At 39.4% G+C, this 22,362-nt stretch overlaps 1 protein-coding gene across 1 annotated transcript; it reads left to right on the forward strand.

Moving 5' to 3' along the window:
• The first annotated feature begins 19,236 nt into the window (after positions 1–19,236).
• LOC122003767 lies at positions 19,237–20,637 on the forward strand. The gene is made up of 2 exons (XM_042558793.1): positions 19,237–20,210; positions 20,314–20,637. The coding sequence occupies exons 1-2, from the start codon at positions 19,245–19,247 to the stop codon at positions 20,569–20,571; spliced, it is 1,224 nt and encodes a 407-aa protein (XP_042414727.1). The 5' UTR covers positions 19,237–19,244; the 3' UTR covers positions 20,572–20,637.
• Positions 20,638–22,362: the final 1,725 nt, after the last annotated feature.

Raw genomic sequence — 22,362 nt, forward strand, 5'->3', positions numbered from 1 at the left:
TTTTGAAAGTCAAAAATATATTATGTAGTATTATTTCTTTTTTAAATTTTATTTTATTTTTTATTTTTTTAATAATTCATCATCATAAATAAATTTTATTAATAATTTATCAAAATTAAAATTAATAAAAAGGTAGTTTAGTTCACGAAGCTCCTTCCAAGGAAGTGTCTATTATACGTAGTGACTATATCTAGTACTCGAATATATTTTCTCTAGATTACATAATAATTTTACTGTTGTGTCAAAACTTTTCTTCCTCGAAGTTAAAAATAATTGATATTTTTTTTAAAAAAATTATAATTAAAATATATATTAATAATATTACAATAATTTATTACTGTTTCTAATTAAAATATTTTTTATTTTTTTAAATTTTACTAATAATAAAAAAATAAAGTTTGACATAAGATAAAGTTATTGCTAAGTGGCCTAGTTGGTTACTGCTTCTAATTGTATAAATAATCATTGACAAAGTATCCCCGGGGTGTAACACAGCTGGGGCCGCATACTTTTCGTGGTCGAGAGGTCCTGAGTTCGATCTTCGAGGTGTCATTGCCTGGAGTTAGCATCCTGGTCATGCGCTTTGAGCTGTGTACCTGCATTTACTTCCCTCCATATCCATGGGACCGGCTCTAGGGGGCCGTTGATGTGACGGTTCCATATTTTTTTTTTTTTAATAATCATTGACAATATATGAAAATGCTCTTTTAAATCTTATTGATAGAATTAAATGTCGCCCTCGGGGCATGATTAAGTTGACTAATACGGGTAGATATTGTTATAATGGTTAAGGTGTCGAATCTCGATAAAGTCAAGAAAAATGCTCTCTCCGCAGTAGTCAACTGTAGCTTCCCGATTTACCTCTTCACAGATAGTCATAGGGTCAATCGTGTTGAGCTGCTAGGATGACAAATTTCACTTTTTACTATAACTAATAAAATTAAATATTTCTAATAATATTTATTTAAAATAATATTTAATTTTTTTTTTCATCTAGGTTTCAAGAATGGTAGAGACGATCTGTGCAGCGGCCTTGACGATGGACCATGAGAGGAGCGAGAGACACATCAAACATGGGGGCACCTGGCTCCTCCACGGTCCACCAAGCCACTAAGGCACTGATTCTCAGGTATGATTCTAAGTCTTGTTTCTTTCTTTCGTTGGAGATAATCTTCTTGTAAAGTGCATAGACTGCGAATTTGTTTGGTGGGCACTGAGTGCATCCACAGTGAGAGCTCATTCATTGCCAAGCCACGTCAAAAAGTAAAGAACCCCGTATATATGTTTCCATTATCAAATTTTTTTTTTCTGTTCTTAAGTTTAAATACATTTATATTAGATCACGTCTCTCTTTAATTTTTTCAACTATTTTCTATTCCATCTCACCTCACTAATATTTTTCATAAGAATTTCATAATCCTTCTAAAGATCTCAACTTTTCATAAAATCATTTTTTTTATTATTCTTTAATATTTTACCATTGTTTATCAATGTTTTGTTCCATTATGACACGTTCTCTAATTTTGCATTTATCTTTCATTTTCGTTGCCTTTTGTCCTATTGAACAAATGCGGACTTCAAAGTCATCCACATTAATACTCGTATTTGGATTTGATGTTGAAGTGTTCCCCCTGATTCAGATTTCCTTGCTTTCTTGCTAAAGTAATGAGCAACTTATTGTGGAATATATTTTTCATGAGAATCCTTCACACATACATATACTTGAAGTCCTTATTTTTGTTATTGGCTTTCCACATGTTCAGTGCGTTCTTCAATATATTCTCATTACTCTAACCACTTTGACGATGAGTATACAAATAAGTTGTAGAAAAGTCATTTACTATCGGCGCAAACTTATGGTAATGTGATTTTAACCGCTGATAGCTTCTCGTCAAAGTTCTAGTGGGCCAATGCTTGTTGTAGTAATTAACTATACGTTTCCAAAAAGCTTAATCCTTCTAGTCTACCAATGACTGCGTTGGTGCTAATAGTTGCCCATGACTTTACAAGAACCACGTTTTCATCGAGAGGCTAAAATTTTCGTTTCGAATCATCTTTCTCTAGTTTAACTTCACGCTCTTCTTATGATGAGTGTGGTGACCATTGAGTTGCTGGAACAAATGATGGCATTAGAGATTCTTTGTCATTGACAGATGCCTTTTTTGATTCATTCGAAAGCATGACTGTGAGTTGAGGAGGAAAAAATACGTAAGACAGAGAAGGTATCTGAAATTAACTATCCATGATTGACCAATCTTGGGATGGATATATACTAAATGGAGCTGGGGCAGCGTTACCTGGATTCATCGAAAATTTTTGAGAACTTTGGAAATTTGAGAAATTTGAAGGATATCGTGGAGTATATAAAATATTTTAAAAATTTAGAAGATATTATATGAGAGAAAAAATGAGGATATTGGACATTTGGAGGAATATGAGTATTTTGAGAAGATATATTTTTTTTTCCCATTTGAAGAATCCAACTGATTTATAAAAGACGTATTGACATATTCTATCTATCTCAAATATAAATAAAGAATGAAAGAAAGAAAGAAGAAGTAGAGAGTGAAAAGAATGATAGGATGAATGAAAAAAAGAGGAATTGTAGATGTATTTATAGATTATTTTTTAAATAGAAAAATAAATTTTTAATTTGAAAAATGGCTAACAAATTGTTGTGCGACGACTTACATTGTATTTTCTTTCCTAACAAATATTATAAAAATAAAATCATTTTAATAATAAAAAAATAAAAAACAAAGTTGAAGAAGCTGCTCAATAATGTATGGGAGGGAGCTCCTTCGACGGAGCCATGTCAGAGTGGGAGCTCTGATGTCAAAGTAGGAGCTTTGATGGCTGTGTTGTGTCTGACAAATTTCAAATCGACTTTGCAAGTAGATAAAATTTACGACCTTACATCAATACTCAGAACAGAATAGCGGAGTAGAGTTACGACCGAGCAGACTACACAAGGACAACGTTACCACAATCGAGCGGCTATCCCGTTCGGACAAGGTACACGTTCAACAACTAGACAGTGGAAGTAGCGGTCGAGCGGATAACCCGCTCGACCAAGTAGTAGGTTCATCAGGCAGACAACGTAGACTCGAGCCGAGCGGCCATCTCGCTCAACCCAGTAAAAGACACAGGATATTAGCTGGCAAGATCCTTTTGGGAGTTAGTGCCGCCGACAGACGACATGGTGGTCGGCATGGTCAGGTAGAAGATCGTACAACAGAAGCTTCCACTGTCACTTCAGAGATATGCTCGGTCTGTTAAGGTATTGTGTCAGAGATATTTTACTGACATATCTTTTCGGGGAAAGCTTGGGAAGGCATGCTCACTTTGAGAAGTGTGCATGCGCACTATAGGAGCCCTATATAAAGGGGGAGGGTGGGGGGGGGGGGGTCCAAGCATTGTCGAAGGTATGCTTAACACATGATTTCTATTGTTGAGCTATAGTTCTTGCTTCTTATTTCTGCTTACTTCGCCGGAGACTGATTTGAGCGTCGGAAGACCATCACTGGGGACCCCTTCCCTGGCTCGGTACTAATGCTACTTGTGTTGCAGGTGGGAGCGAAGTCCACAGGAGAGCAGCAGACCGCCACGTCCCTAGCATCTGTCTCCCCGACTTTCGGACAGGATCATATTTGGCGATGTCTGTGGGAACGTCACCTGAATCTGATCTGAGGAAATGGAAGACGCTGGATGGCTAACCACCGTGACACTCACTCAAGAAGAGTTGGAGATGCTCGTGCAAGCGCGGGCGGCAAAAATGGTGGAGCAGCAACAATAACAGGCAATAGCTGATCGGCTAGCACCGCAACCTGCGACCTCGGCGGCCGACAGGAGAGTAGGGCAAGAAGACCGAGCGGAGCAACTCTCCGTATGAGGACAGAACTGAAGGCCGACCGATACCCAAGGGGAAGCGCCGCCTGCGTCGATCCCCTTCCATCGGGCTCTATTCCAAACCCCCTCGGAGATAGCCCACGCACATCAGGAGCGGGGATCATCATCCGATGAGGCACTCGTTCGAGATGCGCGGAAAGGAAAAGCACCCCATGGTGCCGCGCCCCCCGAACAGATCAACAGACAGTTTTCTGAGGAGATATTACAAGACCCTCTACCTCGACATTACATCCCGTTGGCGATTGGGACGTACAACGGGACGATCGACCTAGATGATCATCTGGATTGGTTCGACAATTAAGTTATGATGCATCAGTACACGAATGGAGTAAAGTGCAGAGTCTTTCTCATGACTCTCTCCATGTCGACACATCGCTGGTTCAAAAGGATGCCAGACGGCTCAATATGAAGTTTCGGAGACTGTCGAGCCACCTTCCAGCACCAGTTCGCTAGCAGCCGACGCTACCAGAAGACGAGCATCAGCCTCTTTGCCCTGAAACAGGGGCCCAAGGAAGCGCTTCGAGCGTACATCCAACGCTTCAATCAAGTGGCTATGGATATCCCCTCGGTCTCGTCTGAGACCATGATGAATGCCTTCACCCAGGGGCTCACTTAAGGGGACTTCTTTCGGTCACTCATCTGGAAGCCGCCCCGGGACTTCGACCACATGTTGAAAAAGGCCAACGAGTACATCAATGTGGAGGAAGCCCAGGCAGCCAAAAGAAAGGAGGCGCCAACTGAGCATTCCGCGCCGATCGAGCGTCGACCGGAAAGCAGCCACTTGCCGCCCAAAGGGACGAGGGCTGAAGGAGCACGGTTGCACCAGGAGACCAAGGCACATGCCGTACAACACGTGGTATCTGGTCGGCCCAAGGCGTCCAAGGGCAAGGTATGGATGCTTATGTTCTGTTCGTTCTACCAGTCGACGACGCACAACACATGGGACTGCCAAGAACTGACACCAATCGTCAGCCGACCGACCCCAGGGGATATCGCCGCCGCTCCCCGTCTCCTGATTGACGGGATCGTCGCCGCTCAACCGAGCGGAGTGAAGAGAGAAGGGAGCCCGAGCACCATCACCATCAGCTGAGGGGGGAGACCGACCCTTCCAGGATCCTAGCCGAACGAAATAGGCCGTTTGCCCGGGAAGGGGAAAACAGGAACAACGCTTCGTGGGGAGAAATAGGCATGATCGCCGGAGGGCCGATCGACGGCGATTCCAACCGAGCCAGAAAGTTGCACGCTTGGCGGTTGGAGATCCATGCCATAGGATGCAGCAAGGAGAAGGCCGAAGGGCCTCAGATCGGCTTCGACCCCAGCGATCTAGAAGGGGTCGAAGTCCCTCACGATGATGCCTTGATCATCCGGGCAGTGATTGCCAACTTCACCATTCACCGGACTTTCATGGACACGGGAAGTTCAGTGAACATCATTTTCAAGAAGGCGTTCGATTAGCTACAGATCGATCGGAGTGAGCTGCTGCTCATGGCAACCCCGCTTTACAGGTTCACTGGCAATGAGGTTTTGCCGATTGGTCAAGCAAGGTTGGTCATCTCATTGGGAGAAGAGCCGTTGAGAAGAACCCGGACCACTAACTTCATAGTAGTGGACGCGCCGTCGGTTTACAACGTCATCTTAGGCCGACCGACTCTCAACGAGTTCCGGGCAGTAGTGTCGACCTACTGCCAAAGATAAAGTTCCCAGTGGATGACTACATGGGTGAGGTCAGGGGCGACCAATTGGCCGCTCGACGCTGCTACGAAGAAATGATCAAGACCGAGGCCAAGACCGATCTGAAGACAACGCGGCTAGAGGTAAATGCTAGGACTGAAAAACCTCTCACTCTGGTGTATGAAGAGAAGGAGGAGGTTCAGATCCATCCTAGCCGGCCGGGGGCCACGACCTTCGTGGCAGCTGACTTAGAGGAAGAGAAGAAGGCCGAGCTAATCGCCAACCTCAAGCAGAATCATGATGTGTTCACTTGGTCGACAGATGAATTTCCTGGCATCTCCCCGAGCGTAGCCCAGCACGAGCTTCACATCTGATCGGACGCTCGACCGATCAAACAATGAAAAAGGGATTTCAGCGTAGAACAGAATGTGATCCTCCGAGCGGAGATAGAAAAGCTATTGGAGGTCGGTCATATCAGGGAAGTCCAATTCCCGAGCTGGCTAGCCAATGTTGTGATAGTCTCCAAGCCGAGCAACAAGTGGCGAGTCTGCATTGATTTCTGCGACCTCAACAAGGCCTACCAGAAGGACTTCTATCCGTTGCCCAGGATAGATCAACTGGTGGACTCGACGGCGGGCTGCGAGTTGATATGTATAATCGACGCATATCAATGATACTACCAAGTGTCGCTCGCCCAGGAGGACCAAGAAAAGGTCAGCTTCATTATGACCAATGGGACATACTGCTACAACGTCATGCCGTTAGAATTAAAAAACATCGGAGTCACCTACCAAAGGTTAATGAATAAAGTATTTCAACGACAGATCGACCATAATATGGAGGTATACGTCAATGACATACTCATCAAATCCCTCCATACAGCTAACCTATACACGAATATCAACGAAATGTGCCGGACACTCAAGACATACGACATAAAATTGAACCTCAGCAAGTGTCTGTTTGGCGCCAAGAGTGGTCGCTTCCTGGGCTACATCGTCACCGAAAGGGCATCGAAGCCAACCCAAGCAAGGTTCAAGCTTTGCAGAACATGCCCCCACCTCAGAATTTGAAGGAAGCTCAGAGGTTGATCGGTTGGATCACAACGCTGCCCCAGTTCATATCCAAATCATCCAATTGAAGTCTGCCATTCTTCAAGATACTACGCTGAGCCATAAAATTTCAATGGGACGCCGAGTGTGACCGGGCACTAAAGGAGCTGAAGAAGTATCTGAACTCACTGCCTATGTTGGCCAAGCCAATCGCGGGCGAGCCTCTCTTGATATACTTGTTGTCCAATGAACATGCCGTTGGATCAGCTCTGGTCAGGCAGAGCGGCTACGATCAGCAACCTATATATTTCTTGAGCCATATATTGAAGGATGCTAAATTCTGTTACACTAGTCTCGAAAAATTGACTTATATGCTAGTACTCGCCGCGCGAAGGCTTCGTCCGTACTTCTTGGCGCACTCAATAATAGTGATGACTAACAACGCTCTAGGAGAGTCCTCCTCAATCCAGAGGCATCCAGATGGCTAATCAAGTGGACGACCGAACTCAGCGAGTTCGACATCCAATATTAACCCAGAACGGTGATCAAGGCTCACTGATTGCCCACATCGATCGTATGGAGGGAATCACCTTCTCGAATGACTGGAGGACAACCCTAACAGAGTTCTTGCGTTCGGGAACTGCGCCTATCAATTTGAAGGATGCTCACCTAATAAAGAAGAGGGTCAGTCGATTCACGCTGATCGACGACCAACTCTATAAAAAAGCCTTCTCTCAACCCCTGCTCAAATGCGTCGAACCGAAAGATGTCGATTACATCCTGAATAAGGACACTAAGGTTCGTGCGGAGGTCATCCGGGCAGCCGTGCATTGGCTCGAAAAATACTTCTGACTGGATACTTTTGGCCGACCCTCTAGGAGGATGCCACTTGGATGGTGGTGTTGGTTGCTACTCGGAAAACCTAGAGGTTTCACTGTACAAAAATTTTGTACAAAGGTCTGAACCTTTTCCTAGCTACCATGTGTTCTTTTAAATTAAATTTTGGACCGCCTACGGAACTTAACACATTTGATCCAAAACTTAATCTATTTGTTCTTTTAGGTTTTGACTTGGATCTCCTGCGGAACTTAACACGTTTGACCCAAGTCACCTTAAGTTATTAATTCCATTAAATATTAATTTCCATAATTGGTTCCCAGTATTGACGTGGCGAGGCACATGGCCTTCTTGGATATGGGAGCAACCACCACCGACTAGACAAAACCTTTTATGGAAAGCTAATATTTAATTTCCTAAAATAACTTTAGGTTAATCGAAAAGAACAATCAAATCACAAGGAAAATAAAAACAAAAGAATACTATATCGAAAACAAATTCGAAACTCTAGAATCGTATGCCTCTTGTATTTAGTATTATTTCCAAAATAACTAGCATGATGCGGAAAGAAAAAATTACTAGTTATACCTTCTAGAAAGACCTCTTGATCTTCTACCGTATTCCTCTTCTAACCTCGGACGTTGTGTGGGCAACGTTCTTCCGAGATGAGAAACCACCAATCACCTTCTTCTTCCTTGCAAGTTTCGGCCATCAAAACTTCTCCTAGGATGAAGAGGTTCGGCCACCACCACCATGCTCCAAGGGATGCTAGAAAAGAGGCTTCTCCTTCTTCTCCTTCTTAGATCCGGCCACCAAAGCTATCTCCACCATGAGAAGGTTTCGGCCACACAAAGGAGAGGAGAGGAAAGAAAGGGCCGGCCACACCCAAGGAGAAAAGAGAGGAAAAATAGAATAGAGTTATTAGCCTTGAAGCCTCCTCTACCCCCTCTTTTATAATCCTTGGTCTTGGCAAATAAGGAAAATTTAATAAAACCTTCCTTAATTCTTTTGCCATTGAAAAGAAAAATTTATTTAATTAAAAATAATTTTTCTTTTCAATTTTGCAATGGCCGGCCACACCAAGAAATCTCCAACCAAATAAAATTTTAAACACCAATTAAAACTTCCTTATTTGCTTCCGGAAATTTATAAAAATTTCTCCAATAATTTAATCCCTTCATAATTGGTTTATAAAAAGGAAATTTAATAAATTAAAATCTTTCTTTTAAACATGTGGATAGAAAGAAAGTTATCTCTAAAAATTAAAATCTCTTTTAATCTACAAATAAGGAAGGATATCAAATCTTTTCTCAATCTTTTGTAGAAACTAATAAAAGAGAATTATTAATTTTTAAACTTTCTTTTAAATCATGGACATGGTTAAAAAGGAAAGTTTTCTTAAAATTTAAAATCCTCCTTTAATCAACAAATAAGGAAAGATTTCAAATTTTAAACTCTCTTTTAAACATGTAGATGATTTACAAATAAGGAAAGTTTTTACCAAAAATTAAACCATCCTTTTAATCTACAAATAAGGAAAGAGATTAATCTCTTCTCTTAATCTTTTGTAGAAAGCTATAAAAGGAAATTTTTAATTTTTTTAAACTCTCTTTTAAAACCATGATATCTACATAAGAAATAATTTTAATAAAAATCCTTTTTAATATTCTAGTGGCCGACCACCTAAGCTTGGGACCCAAGCTTTGGCCGGCCACCAACTTGGCTCATCCACTTGGTCTTGGCAGACCCTAGCTTGGGTTCCAAGCTAGCTTGGTCGGCCCCATTGGATGGGTAAGAAGGTGGGTATGTGGTGGGTATAAATCTCTATATACAAGAGGCTACGATAGGGACCGAGAGGAGAAATTGGTTTTGGTCTCCCGATGAAATTAAGCATCCCGTGTTCGCCCCGAATACACAACTTAATTTCATCAATAATAATTCATTCCACTAAAGAACTATTATTGAACTACCGCACCAATCCCAAATTACATTTTGGGCTCCTTCTTATTATGAGTGTGTTAGTCTCCCTGTGTTTAAGATAACAAATGTCCACTAATTAAGTAAGTTACTAACAACTCGCTTAATTAATATCTAGCTCCAAGAGTAGTACCACTCAACTTCATCATCATGTCGGACTAAGTCCACCTGCAGGGTTTAACATGACAATCCTTATGAGCTCCTCTTGGGGACATTCTCAACCTAGATCACCAGGACACAGTTTCCTTCTATAATCAACAACACACACTATAAGTGATATCATTTCCCAACTTATCGGGCTTATTGATTTATCGAACTAAATCTCACCCATTGATAAATTAAAGAAATAAATATCAAATATATGTGCTTGTTATTATATTAGGATTAAGAGCACACTTCCATAATAACTGAGGTCTTTGTTCCTTTATAAAGTCAGTATAAAAGGAACGACCTCAAATGGTCCTACTCAATACACTCTAAGTGTACTAGTGTAATTATATAGTTAAGATAAACTAATACCTAATTACACTACGACCTTCCAATGGTTTGTTCCTTTCCATCTTGGTCGTGAGCTACTGTTTATAATTTATAAGGAACCGATAACATGATCTTCTGTATGTGACACCACACACCATGTTATCTACAATATAAATTAATTGAGCAACTACATTTATCATAAATGTAGACATTTGACCAATGTGATTCTTATAAATGTTTATACCAAAAGCTAGGCTTTTAGTATACACTCTAACAATCTCCCACTTATACTAAAAGACTAAGCTGTCATATCTGCTGCCATACATCTGATTCCCAACCCTTCAACATGCCCATCAAAAGCTCTTGCCTTAAGGACCTTAGGTTATTATCTGATGCAATCTAGGCGGCAACAACTTCTCCTCGTTATACAATTTCTCGTATTGGGTAGTACTTGCGCTCTATTGTGTTTACTTGCCTTATAGACTCATGAATTCTTCGAGTTTGTTACTGCACCATTATTATTACAATAAATTGTAATAATCTTTGGACAAACTAGAAATCATATCTAAGTCTATCTTGAGGTAATTAAGTCATTCAGCTTTTATGGCTACCTCAGAGGCTTGCCATATACTCAGCTTCTATGGTGGAGTCCAGAAAAACACCTATGCTTATCACTCTTCCATAGTTATGACTTTTCCTCCTAAAGTAAACACAAAACCCCGAGGTCGACTTATTATTGTCCCTATCCGATTGGAAGTCAAAATCTGTGTAACCCACAGGGACCAAATTAACTGCCTTGTAAGCTAGCATATAATCTCTAGCGCTTCTAAGGTACTTTAATATATGCTTTACTGCAGTCCAATATCCTTGTCTAGGGTTACTTTGATATCTGCTAACTATGCCTTTGGCAAAACAGATTTCTGATCTCGTGCATAGCATACATTAGGTTGTCTAACTGCCGAAGCATAAAGAACTGCCTACATGTCCTCAATCTCCTTTGATATCATCGGAGACATCTCTTTAGATAAAGACACTCCATGCTTAAAAGGTAAGAAACCTTTCGAGGAGTTTTGCATGCTTAAAACAAGCAAGGATTTTCCGATGTATCAAGCTTGGGATAAGTAAAATATATTTTCTTTCGATCCCTTATTACTTTGATCTCAAAAATATATATATTCTCCCAAGTCCTTTATATCAAATTATTTGGACAACCATACCCTTACTTCTGACAACATTTTGATATTGTTTCCAACCATCCCCATGGAAGTCGGGGTAGAATATGATCGGTTGCAGCACTACGATGAGGGGAACGCCGAACGAAGGTGAACGGAGCTCGACCTAGTGGATGAAGCAAGGGCGAAAGTCGCCGTTCGGATAACGGCTTATCGGCAATGCATGAAGCAGAATTACAATTAGCGAGTGATCCCGAGGTCCTACAAGGTCGGCGATCTCGTCTGGGAGAAAGTAAAGTCAGTTGGTGATGTCGCCAAGCTCGAGGCACCATGGGCAGGACCATTCAAGGTCGTGTGGAAGCTCCAATCGGGTGCTTACTATTTGGAGGGTAAAGAAGGAAGGCAGCTCAATAGGTCTTGGAGCGCAAACCATCTTCAACCCTACAGGGCTGGGTGAGAGGTGCGTGAGTGAATCCTGTATTTAGTAGTTGTCGTATATTTGCCGAATGCAGGGCAAAGTTCAATTAGAAAAGCAGAAGCTTAAGTACATCTTCGCCAATGGTCGAGCGACGACCTTAAACCTGAGTACGCGCGCATACAAATCGTCGAGTGACGACGTTAAACTCTCGTCTCCATCAACGGTTGAGCGGCGACCTTAAACCCTCGTCTCCATCAATTGTTGAGTAGTGACCTTAAACCCTCATCTTTGTCAACGGTCTAGTGGCGACCTTAAACCCTCGTCTTACTAAACCGTCGAGCGGCGACGTTAAACGCGGGCCTATTTCTAATCGTTGAGCGGCAATGCTAAAACTAGGGCTTCGTCAAATAGTTGAGTATCAACGATAGACTTGAGTCTATGCGGGCGGTCGAATGACGGACTGCGAATACTTCCAGATCGCCGAAATTACAGATGAACGACTCGTTCGGTAGAATGTACTAAAATACTTCCAACTCCGCAACTCGGAAAGAAAGGCGAATCGAGGGAAAAAAGACCGGAGAAAAAATTATAAGCTGCTACCGAGCAGAAAAATTATGAGGTTGCAATACCAGGGAAAATATACCAGACAACAAAAAAGGAAGCTTGGCCGAATGGCCTGACATGCATTAATACTTGAAGGGCTTACAAAAGGGATTACAAAAGATTGAGCCCTCACACTCACTCTAAGTAATCTAGCACGTCGTTTGGCAGAGCGGCAGTCAACTTATCCCGGCTTATGACCTGATTGGTCACAACGGTCGGCAGGTGGCCCCCTTCGTGAAGCTGCCCTATCGTCCCTTCAATCGCCAAGTCAAACAGACGAAGGGCCCGATTGGTGAACCTATCACAGAACGCGTCCGAACGGAGGTAAGCTTGCTTCATGGTTTCAAACATACTCCCCTCATCGTCTTGGTAGATTCACAGCCCCGCATGGGAGCCCTCCAGCTCATCCTTGACAGTAGCTAACACGACATCCTTGGAGGCGATTTTATCATGGAGGGATTTTTCTTCACCCGAACGACTTTTCCACTCGGCGATCAAAAAATCTTCGGCCTCCTTAAGCTTCTGGGCCAGGCCTCGGGCCTCTTTGTTCTTCAATTCCAGGTCGTCAATGGCCCGTTGCTTCCTGGTAGTGGCCGACTCTATCTTTTTATCGAAGATGGTGACCTGCTTGTTGAGCCGAGCCAGCATTACCTCCTGATCTACGGATTTTTTTCGCTCGACCTCCAGAAGTTTATTGCTCTTCTCCAGGTCAGCCCTTAGCTTCTTGATATCAGAGATCGATGGCCCTTGGGAGGAGGAGGCGCCGCTCAAAACCTTGAGTTTCTTGAACTCATCCTCCAAGAAGGCGAGCCTGTGGCATATGGACATGCTCTCCACCCAGTACTGCGGGTAAACAGGAAAAGATCATAGCCGAATGGAGGTTAGTTAGGAGTTTACAATAAAAAGTTTATCCCGGTGGTCATTTGAGTGTGACTGTTGGCCAGGGTGCCTGAAGGTAGCATCGCTGCACAGGCTCGTGCATCCTCCCACAAGCGCTGGCGTGAACAGGAAGGCAAGCTTGAGGACTGCCTCACTTCCCTCCATGACGACCTCCTTATCTCCATCCTCTCCTTTCCATCAAGCAGCGCGTCGCCCTCTCCGTTGTCTGCGCCCGCTTCCGCCTCCTCCTCCCCTCCATCCCCCGACTCGATGCCTTACACCTCATCAGAATCTTCAGACTCAGATCCATACTCATAAGATTTAGAGATATACAAATGAGAATCCAACTTAGTAAGAAAATTCATATTATCCATCTCATCAAATAAATCAATACTAAGAACAGAATGATCTTTTATAGGATACTTGACCGCATCAAAAATATTAAATTTCACAACTGTCTCCTATCTCCATAGAAAGAGTTCCTGCATGCACATTAATTTTTGTCCTTGCAGTCTTAAAGAATGGTCTGCCAAGAATTAGTTGGCCTTATTTGCTGGCAAATCATCTTCCATATCAAAAATGTAGAAATTAGCAGGAAATGTAAGTTCTCTTACCTTAACAAAAACATCCTCTATCACTCCAGCTGGATGTAGAGCTTGATTCCGAGTGTCAAGTTAAAAGTTATAATCACTTAAAGTTCAAAGGGTCATATTAGGTCTATCCTACATCACATGGTCTCTTTCCAGAGCTCACTTCCTCTTCCTTGAATCCCTACTTATGTTACTGCAAGCTGTTGGGTCCCGAGCCAACTTCCTGAGAATTGATCTTTAAAGCCGACTGTCGTTTGGCTTTGGGACTAATTCTATAGCCCAACTTATTTTTCCGTATGAGCCCAACTCAGTCAGCCCACCTCCTATAATTACAAATTATTACGAAGTATCATCAACTATTAGATAATCTATGCTCGCTAAACTTTCCATCAACCTTGGATAATCAATGTATCTTCTATCTTAACTGCATCACCTACTATAAAGCCCTACATGTATCACTCGCTCCATGATAATTTTAGGCTTTAATATAATTTGCTAGGATTACTAGTGCTTTCATATGGTTAGATGAGATTTTGTGATCACTGGAGCATCATTTGATGGATTTATTATGTCAAATTTATACTTATAAATTCAAATATATATATATATATATATAAAATTACAAAAGTACATCATAATCGGGTGCTAAAAGTGATTCTTGTCTGATAAATTATCAAATCTGAATATACTTCTAATGTATGTATATATGAATCTGTACTCATATAAATCCTCTCACAATCCAACTGGCCATCACAAAAAAAAACTACTATCACATCCCCTCCATATAAGGTGGATCAAAAAAGGTAAAGCAAGATGTCTCACCTTGTCTGTAGCCATCCACATCTATAATACCATCCAAAAACCCAAAGTATCCATCGGTAGGTGGACGGTAGGTGGACATCTCATGTCCCACTCTAATCCTCCTTCATAAATCGATAATAGATGGACATCTAAATAATAGATGTTCTCCTATGTTTGTTTAAACACTACAACAAAAACCCTCATAGATATCGGTTTTCCACCGATGTCTATTACATTTTCGACCGATATTTATGAAGGCGATGTAAAAGGTCTGTTATTTTAGACATCGGGTTAAAACCGGTGTAGTATCACTTAACGACATCGGGTGTAAAACCGATGTAATATTATATGTTAATAACACCAGTTTTGACAGCGGTATACGACCGATGTAATATTAGTTAATGACACCGATTTTGCAGCGGTGGAAAACCGATGTAATATCAGTATTGTTTAACGACACAAACGTTATCCTTCTTACTCTGTGCAGAGATTTAACTAAATCTTCCCCAGTAGTTTTATTTGTTAATAGACAATTCTATTTATCTATTACTGGATGGGCACTTCTGCTTGTTTGATGTCCTGAGGGTGACAACTGATTGGTGATTCTTTGTAAAGGAGGCCTCCATCTTAAAGGAGTCACTGGAGGCTTTGGGAACTTTGCAACATCCTTCTTGGTTGTCCTCTCACCATTTAATTGATTCTCCATTTCTCTTACCTGAATAGAATAAAATAGTCAATATGGATATAAAGCAGTTTGTTGCTTGCATAACGGAAATTAAAGATGCTGTAAATTCTACTCAAATAAAGATTGAAAATGAGATAAGTAACCTTTTACTGGTAATTTTTACTTGTTTGCTTAGCTTCTTTGATCTGCACATTTGAAATAATATGTTATAAGACAACTGATTTGAAAGAAGCTAAATATAGTGATGCATGGTGTATAGTAGATTATTATGATTTTTCTTGGAATATATAAAATAATTTATTCACACTATCTTCAAAAAGATTCTACTTATATTAACATAATAAATTTTCAAAAGAACAAAATGAAAGATTCTTCCTTCATTCTTAAACCTCATAAATCTAAGCAGCATGGAGGAGGCATGATTATAATTAAACTTCCACATAATCAATAGATGTGAATTCACATTCTGTGATCCGAATACATTAACACTAATTTATTGAAAGGTTCATTAAACATGAGATTGAAAAGGAACATGAATTCTTCCAGAAAAAATAATGCTCCAGCTTAAAGGAGGTGCAAAATGTGGGCTAGAGAGCACCTAGAACCTTGGCCTGCATATTCCTTGACCTCTTAGATATAACTACAATCTTGGTAAAAATTAAACAGAATCAAAGCAAAAGGAATAATATTTATTCAACTCCAAGGCATCAAAAGAAAATCAGAATATCAATGGAAGAAGTAATAAATAACATTTGATCTTCACATACTTAAGAACAAATACTATGACAAATTGCCAAATAAAAACAAATGTCACATAATTGCACAAATAAAATTGAAAAAGAAAACCACCGTTTATAAAGATAAGACATGTCAATTCCTCACCCAAGTAGAATCCTTTACCACACTTTACCTCAATATTAATAACCATTAAATTGATGGGATAATTGACCAAAATCCTTATACAGATAGTAAAGTGTAATAGTAAAGTGTATAAATACAACCTGATTTAGATTAGGAATACTAAGAGAATGACCAAAATATAGAGAAAATATCAGTGAAATTTGTAAGGTAATCAAGTATAGTATTTCAAGTTCTCTCTGCAATCTATCTAAAACTTACAAAAATTCTATTAGTAATTTCTTGTTATCAAAGAGGTTGAGATGAGGCATGCATAAGACTTACAGAAAACTAGGTGTTATGCAACTTGTATTAGAATAATCTGCCAGCAATGTGTCCTATTCTTCTACAAAACAAAACTGTTATTGTCTTCTCAGAAAATGGGATAATATGAAAGAGTACCAAAGAATTAACAAGAGATTAATAGAAGTGAACTGATAAGAGTTAAGACTACTGATTTACGAAGGAAAACATACTCATACAGAGGATCCAAATGCAGAAAAATAGGAATAAGCATTACAATAGAATTCTTACAAACACAGGAAAATAGGAACAATAATTAAAATTGAATTGTTAATCACATCAAAAGGTCCAAACCAATTCAAGTTTATCCAGTATTGCATATAATACAAATAATCATTTAAGTAATCTTCATCATGAAATCTTTGTAAACATGAATTGCTAAAATCCAATAACCACCTAAATAAAACCAATAGGGGGGAGCTTTAAAAAAAAGGCAAATCTACCAAAACAAAGGAAAATATCTTTGTTTATGTAAAGTAGATACTTTTAATTTCACATTTCTTGCATGCTTGGTTGCTTTCATCTACTGGAAATTGACAAAGCAGAATCAATCAAATGAGAAGGTAAGCAGAAAATATTTTGTAGCAAATAGTTGCTTACATGATCAAGAAGTGGAGATATTGCACAAGCATTCACTGGATGTTCTGTCACATACGTCTGCAGAGACAATGAAGACAAGAGGGTGATTTTCAGTCCAGGGAGGTGAGAGTATTTATGTAATTAGCATAGCACACTACAAACAGACAAGACGCTATGGTGTAATTTCTTATTTCACTTTTTCTTATGAAGTTATAGCCGAAACACATGAACTTATGTTCAATATCCTTAAAAGCATAGCAAAAAATCTACTCCCGGACAAAGAACCCTAATTGTCCCTCAAAAAAAAAATGAGGCAAAAGCAAAACCAATCAAAGATTTGTACCTCTGACCTGAGAAGCGAAGTCAAAACCAAGAATAAAAGTAAATACTAAAAAATATTAATAGATCTACACCATCACCTTAATTTAACAAGATTTAAACCCCTCAAAAGAAAGTCTAGCCATCAAAACAACCAGCGCGAAGAAATTCCAACAAGGAACTCAAAAATCCCAACAGATCCAGCCCCGAGTCGACCGATTTCCTCCAAGAAAACACTAAGAAACAAGCTAAGCATACAAGGATCAACGAGGGATCACCTCCGCATTTGATGAGAGCTGCCATGAGTGCAGACGACGAAGGAGCAGCCCCGAGGAGCCAAATCCGAGCACCAGCAGCGAAAATAGCAACGGAATCAAGACGATTTTCGGGGAAAAGGCCGCCGACGAATCAACGGAGAAACCATAAAGCATGAGGAGAAGAAACCCTAAGAGATGGAGCAACCTGCGAGAGGGCAAAGACGGAAGGGAGAGGAGAAGAGAAGGGGAAAGAGGATATGGATGTGGCCGTTTGGGAAAGCGGGGCATTCCGCAAACCTCACAAGGGAGTCGTGTGTTGATCCTGATCGGGAGAGGAAGGGGCGTCGATATAGGAAGGGGAAGGACGACGCGATATAGGTTTAGGTTTGTAGGGAAGAGTGAAGTGTTGCAAATTTTGGTTAAGTATTGGTGGGAAAATTAAATTATTTTATTTATCATAGACATCGGGTTTTAAAAACCGCTATAAAAATTGGTGTCTATTAACGAAAAAAAGGCGCTCATAGACATCGGCTAAAAAAACCGATGTCTATGAGCAAAAATCTGCGCTCATAAACATCGATTTTTGGAAAAATCGGTGTAAAATACTCAAAGACATCGGTTTTTGCTTAAAACTGTTGTTGTTCCACCGATGTCTATGAGGGTTTTTCTTGTAGTGAAAAAAGTACAGTATTATCGATCTCTAGAATGCATTCTCTTGATAAACCACACATTACATTTTTCATCTCTTACATAAGAGATAGAATATTAATATTGTTTATATGCAAAATGGAGTAAAGGTCGATTTCTGACAAAGTTGGAAGAAATACCCTCCCATGTGATGACTTACTTCGGTTTTCTAATTTATTCCCCCAATAGTGTGGAGTAGTCGTGGGACCTAAGTAACAGATTTTACCTTTTGTATAATATCATAGCTATTTTACATCAACTAAAAATAATAAGTTATATAAAATAAAATAAAATTTAAATCAGATAGTCGAACCTTATGTGAAATGTATCTTAAACTTATTTCAATAGAAATAAATAAATTTTATTAAATTATCGATGGATAAAAAACTAATAAATGTTAGATTTTTTTTTACTATAATTCTAAGTTAAAATTATGAGTTTGTTTAAACATTAGAAGTAAGACGCTTGAGGGATAGAAATGAATAAATATTTTTACTATAATGTTTAGTTAATTGATGTTTTCTAGATTAAAACAATAAATAAATAAAAGGGTAATAAACGAAATCTAATAACAAAATTTTCTCCTAACCTCTGCGCTAAAATTTACTCAAATATTTATGGTTAATATATCTATATAATCAATCAAATATCTTATTCCTTAAATATTTCACATATCAAATATTTATGGACTCATCTATTAAATACCCACTATCAAATATTTCAAATTCTATCATGAAATATATTTTTTTAATATAAAAAATTTGTAAAGAGGATATTTCTCCAAATATCCTTAATTTAAAATATCTCCTACTTGAAAGGGGATATTGTGAGGAGATTCGAAATCACCGTAGGTGGAATTTAGAATATTGGAGGGTGAGATATTTAATTATAAGATTTGATATATTTAAGGAATGAGATATTTGATTGATGATGTGAATATATAAATTATAAATATTTAAGAGAAATATTTGGTATAGTATTATTAAGGATACTCTACCTCATCTATTAAACCCTGACCTATCCTGAACTTGAACCATCACACTTTTTTTTTTTTTTTTTTTTTTTTTTTTTTTTTTTTTTTTTGTAAAACGGTAGTGAGACGGCGGTAGAGACATTCTGATCCCGAGGCCTGATGACGGACCACAACAAGCGCTGGCTTGAACAGGAAGGCAGGCTGGAGGACCGCCTCACTTCCCTCGACGATGACCTCCTTATCTCCATCCTCTCCTTCCTCTCCATCAAGCAACGCGTCGCCCTCTCCGCTGTCAGCGCCCGCTTCCGCCTCCTCCTCCCCTCCATCCCCCGACTCGACGCCTTCCGCCTCGACGTCGGCCTCCCTCCCGGCGGCGTCAGCGTCCACCAAGAGCTCACCTTCCCCCGTGCTCTGATCCGCCAATGCCGCGTCGTCTTCTTCCGGATCGACGTCCACCCAGAGTTCATCTTCCCCGAGGACGTGGCCCATTTACCCAAACACCTCAAGCAGCTGCTCGTCGACGACCTCGTTGAAGCGGGCGTGCAAGACCTCATCCTCCAAAACTTCAAGGGTAAGGGATGGTTGAATTTCAGCGACAGGGATTGCAGCTTCTTCCGCATCAAGTCGCTGAGGAGCCTCTCCTTGGACAGAATCCGGGTGTCGAAATACTCCAATTGCCTCCCCCTCTCGCCCTTGGGCTGCACCCTCCTCACCTCCCTTGAAATGAAATTCAGCGCCCTTTGCGATGATTTCCTGGTCAACCTCTTCGCTTCCTGCCCCTTCCTCGAGCATCTGCAACTCTTCCGTTGCTATGCGCTCGAGAACGGCATGAACAAATTAAGCTTCCACTCCGCCTCCATCAAAAGCTTATTCCTGTCGTTCCAGATCGATAAGCTTCCCTCCATCATCGACGTCCGCGCTCCACAGCTCGAGTCGCTCATCGTCCCGGTCGTAACCACGCTGCGCATAGAAGCCCCCAAAGTCCAGAACGCGTCGTTCCTTCTCTCCCTCAAGCCTCCGACAGATCCTCCAGGTGAATTGAAGAAGCTTTTCAGAGCTTCTTTTCGAACGGGAGCTGCTCATCTCTGGCTGAATTCTAGCAAAATCCCAAACAAAATCCCAAACGTGAGAAAAGATGGATACATCAAGGCCTTCTTAATTTTCATGTATACTCTCTTTGATTGATATATACACATCTATATTTGACAATACTTGCTTTAATTGACAGATATTAATAGCAGCAAACAAAATTGGTGAAGTTAATTCGATCTTCAGGCTCGACTTCAATTTGAAAGATCAGTCGTCGACTACGATATTGACCGAGTTATTGAAGAAGTGCAATAACTGCTGTACCAAATTTAATATATATGTAGATCCTACGCGTATGCATATCAACACTGAAACAACAAAGGACGACCAACACTTGCTCCATGGCTCGACAGAATTGGAGCTGATTAACTTACAAATGTTGATGCAGGATATTTGAAGAGTTTCTCTCAGATGAAGAGAAGATGAAGAAATTTAAGTATATAGGATTTGAAATACTGAGAAGTCGCACAACCAAAGAACAGTTCATGGATATATTAGCATCCGAGGAGTCTTTTCTCAAAGTATCTTCCATTATTGATAATTGTATTGAAATGAAAATTTAATGTTTTTTTATTAATTTTTGAAAGAGTAAATTAAGTTTGTTGGATCAATTTATTTATGCTTCATAAATCCTAAATTTTATTTAAAAAAATTGCATCCACCATATTATTGTTTGTGTAATTGAGGGTATAAACAAGATCGGCCAAAATTAATAGTGCTAGAATTTTTTTTATTTACTTATCAAACTTATTCAAACTTTTTTTTATTAAAATCTTATCGACCAAGTTATCTTACAACATAAGAGAGTGAAATAACTTACTGAATAAAATTTAAATTGAAATTGATTTCTCTAGATCCATCAAATTGATGACTTAAAATACTTTAGAAAGTTTAAAATTTTAGTCCCTTGGACAACGGTGCAATGGTTAAATGCTCCAATCACTAAAAAAAAATCATTTAGGGATGAATATTTACGACGAATAATTTTTGTCCCAAATTTACAACAAATTTTGCAACAAAAATAAATATTATTGCAAATTAGCAACTAATTTAAGAACGAACTAATTTGTCGCAAATCCGCGAGAAAAATTATTTCATCGCTAAATTTAGTTCCAATTTGGCGACAAAAAATAGACTCGTTGCAAAATCGGTGATGTAAAAAAAATTATTCGTTGCAAGTTTTGGGACAAAAAACTATTCGTTGCAAATTTAGCAACGAAAACCATATTCATTGCAAAATTTGCAACGAATTCGGGATTCGTTGTAGATATTGTTTAAATAAATTTTAACTTGAAATTTGCGACAAATAGGAGATTTGTTGCAAATTTCCAACGAATTCATAAATTCATTGCAAATATACTAATTAGGTCCAAAAAAAATCAACCGGTAATAAACATTTATATACTAACTGTCCAACGAATTCCAAAAAATCACACACAAAAAATATACTAACTAAAAACACTATTTAAGGACATTTATATAATCATGACAAATATATGAACACATAGGAACTGATTTCATCGAATTCCGACGTCTCAAGGTCCATCAACCGGCTTCGCATGTATAGAATCATAGTTTGCAATGAATTTATAATTTGTTGCAAATCTGCAACGAATTTCAGAATTAGATGTAGATTTGCAACAAATTTCAAAATTCGTTGCAAATCTGCAACGAATTCTGAAATTCGTTGCAAACTTTGGTAATGAAAAAAAAACTCTGAGACCGATTAATGCACCTAGTGAGCTCGGAATGAGATGAAACAAGTTCCTATGTGTTCATCTTATTCTCATAATTATGTAAATGTCGCCAAATAATTTTTTGACCGAATATATATTTTTTTCATAGCTAAGTAAAATGGATGTATTTTAATTACAGTTGAACATATTAGACTTAGAAAGGAAATTTAATTAGTGAAACTTATTAAAGTTACAAATTAATGTCATAGAAGTCAGAACGGAACAAAATTAGTTTCTATGTGTCCGTATAGTTCTCCTGATTATACGCATGTCTTCAAAAATCATTTTGACCTAATAGATTTTGGATGTGTGATTTTTAAAATCTGAAATATATATTTTGGACACATAGGTGATCTAAAAATAAAAAAATACTAATTAAAAAAAATTAAGGGCATTTATATAATCAGGACAAATATACGAACACACAGGAATTGCTTTCATCGAATTCCGAC

The sequence above is a fragment of the Zingiber officinale genome, chromosome 7B, assembly GCF_018446385.1.
Source record: "Zingiber officinale cultivar Zhangliang chromosome 7B, Zo_v1.1, whole genome shotgun sequence".
Lineage (NCBI taxonomy): Eukaryota > Viridiplantae > Streptophyta > Magnoliopsida > Zingiberales > Zingiberaceae > Zingiber > Zingiber officinale.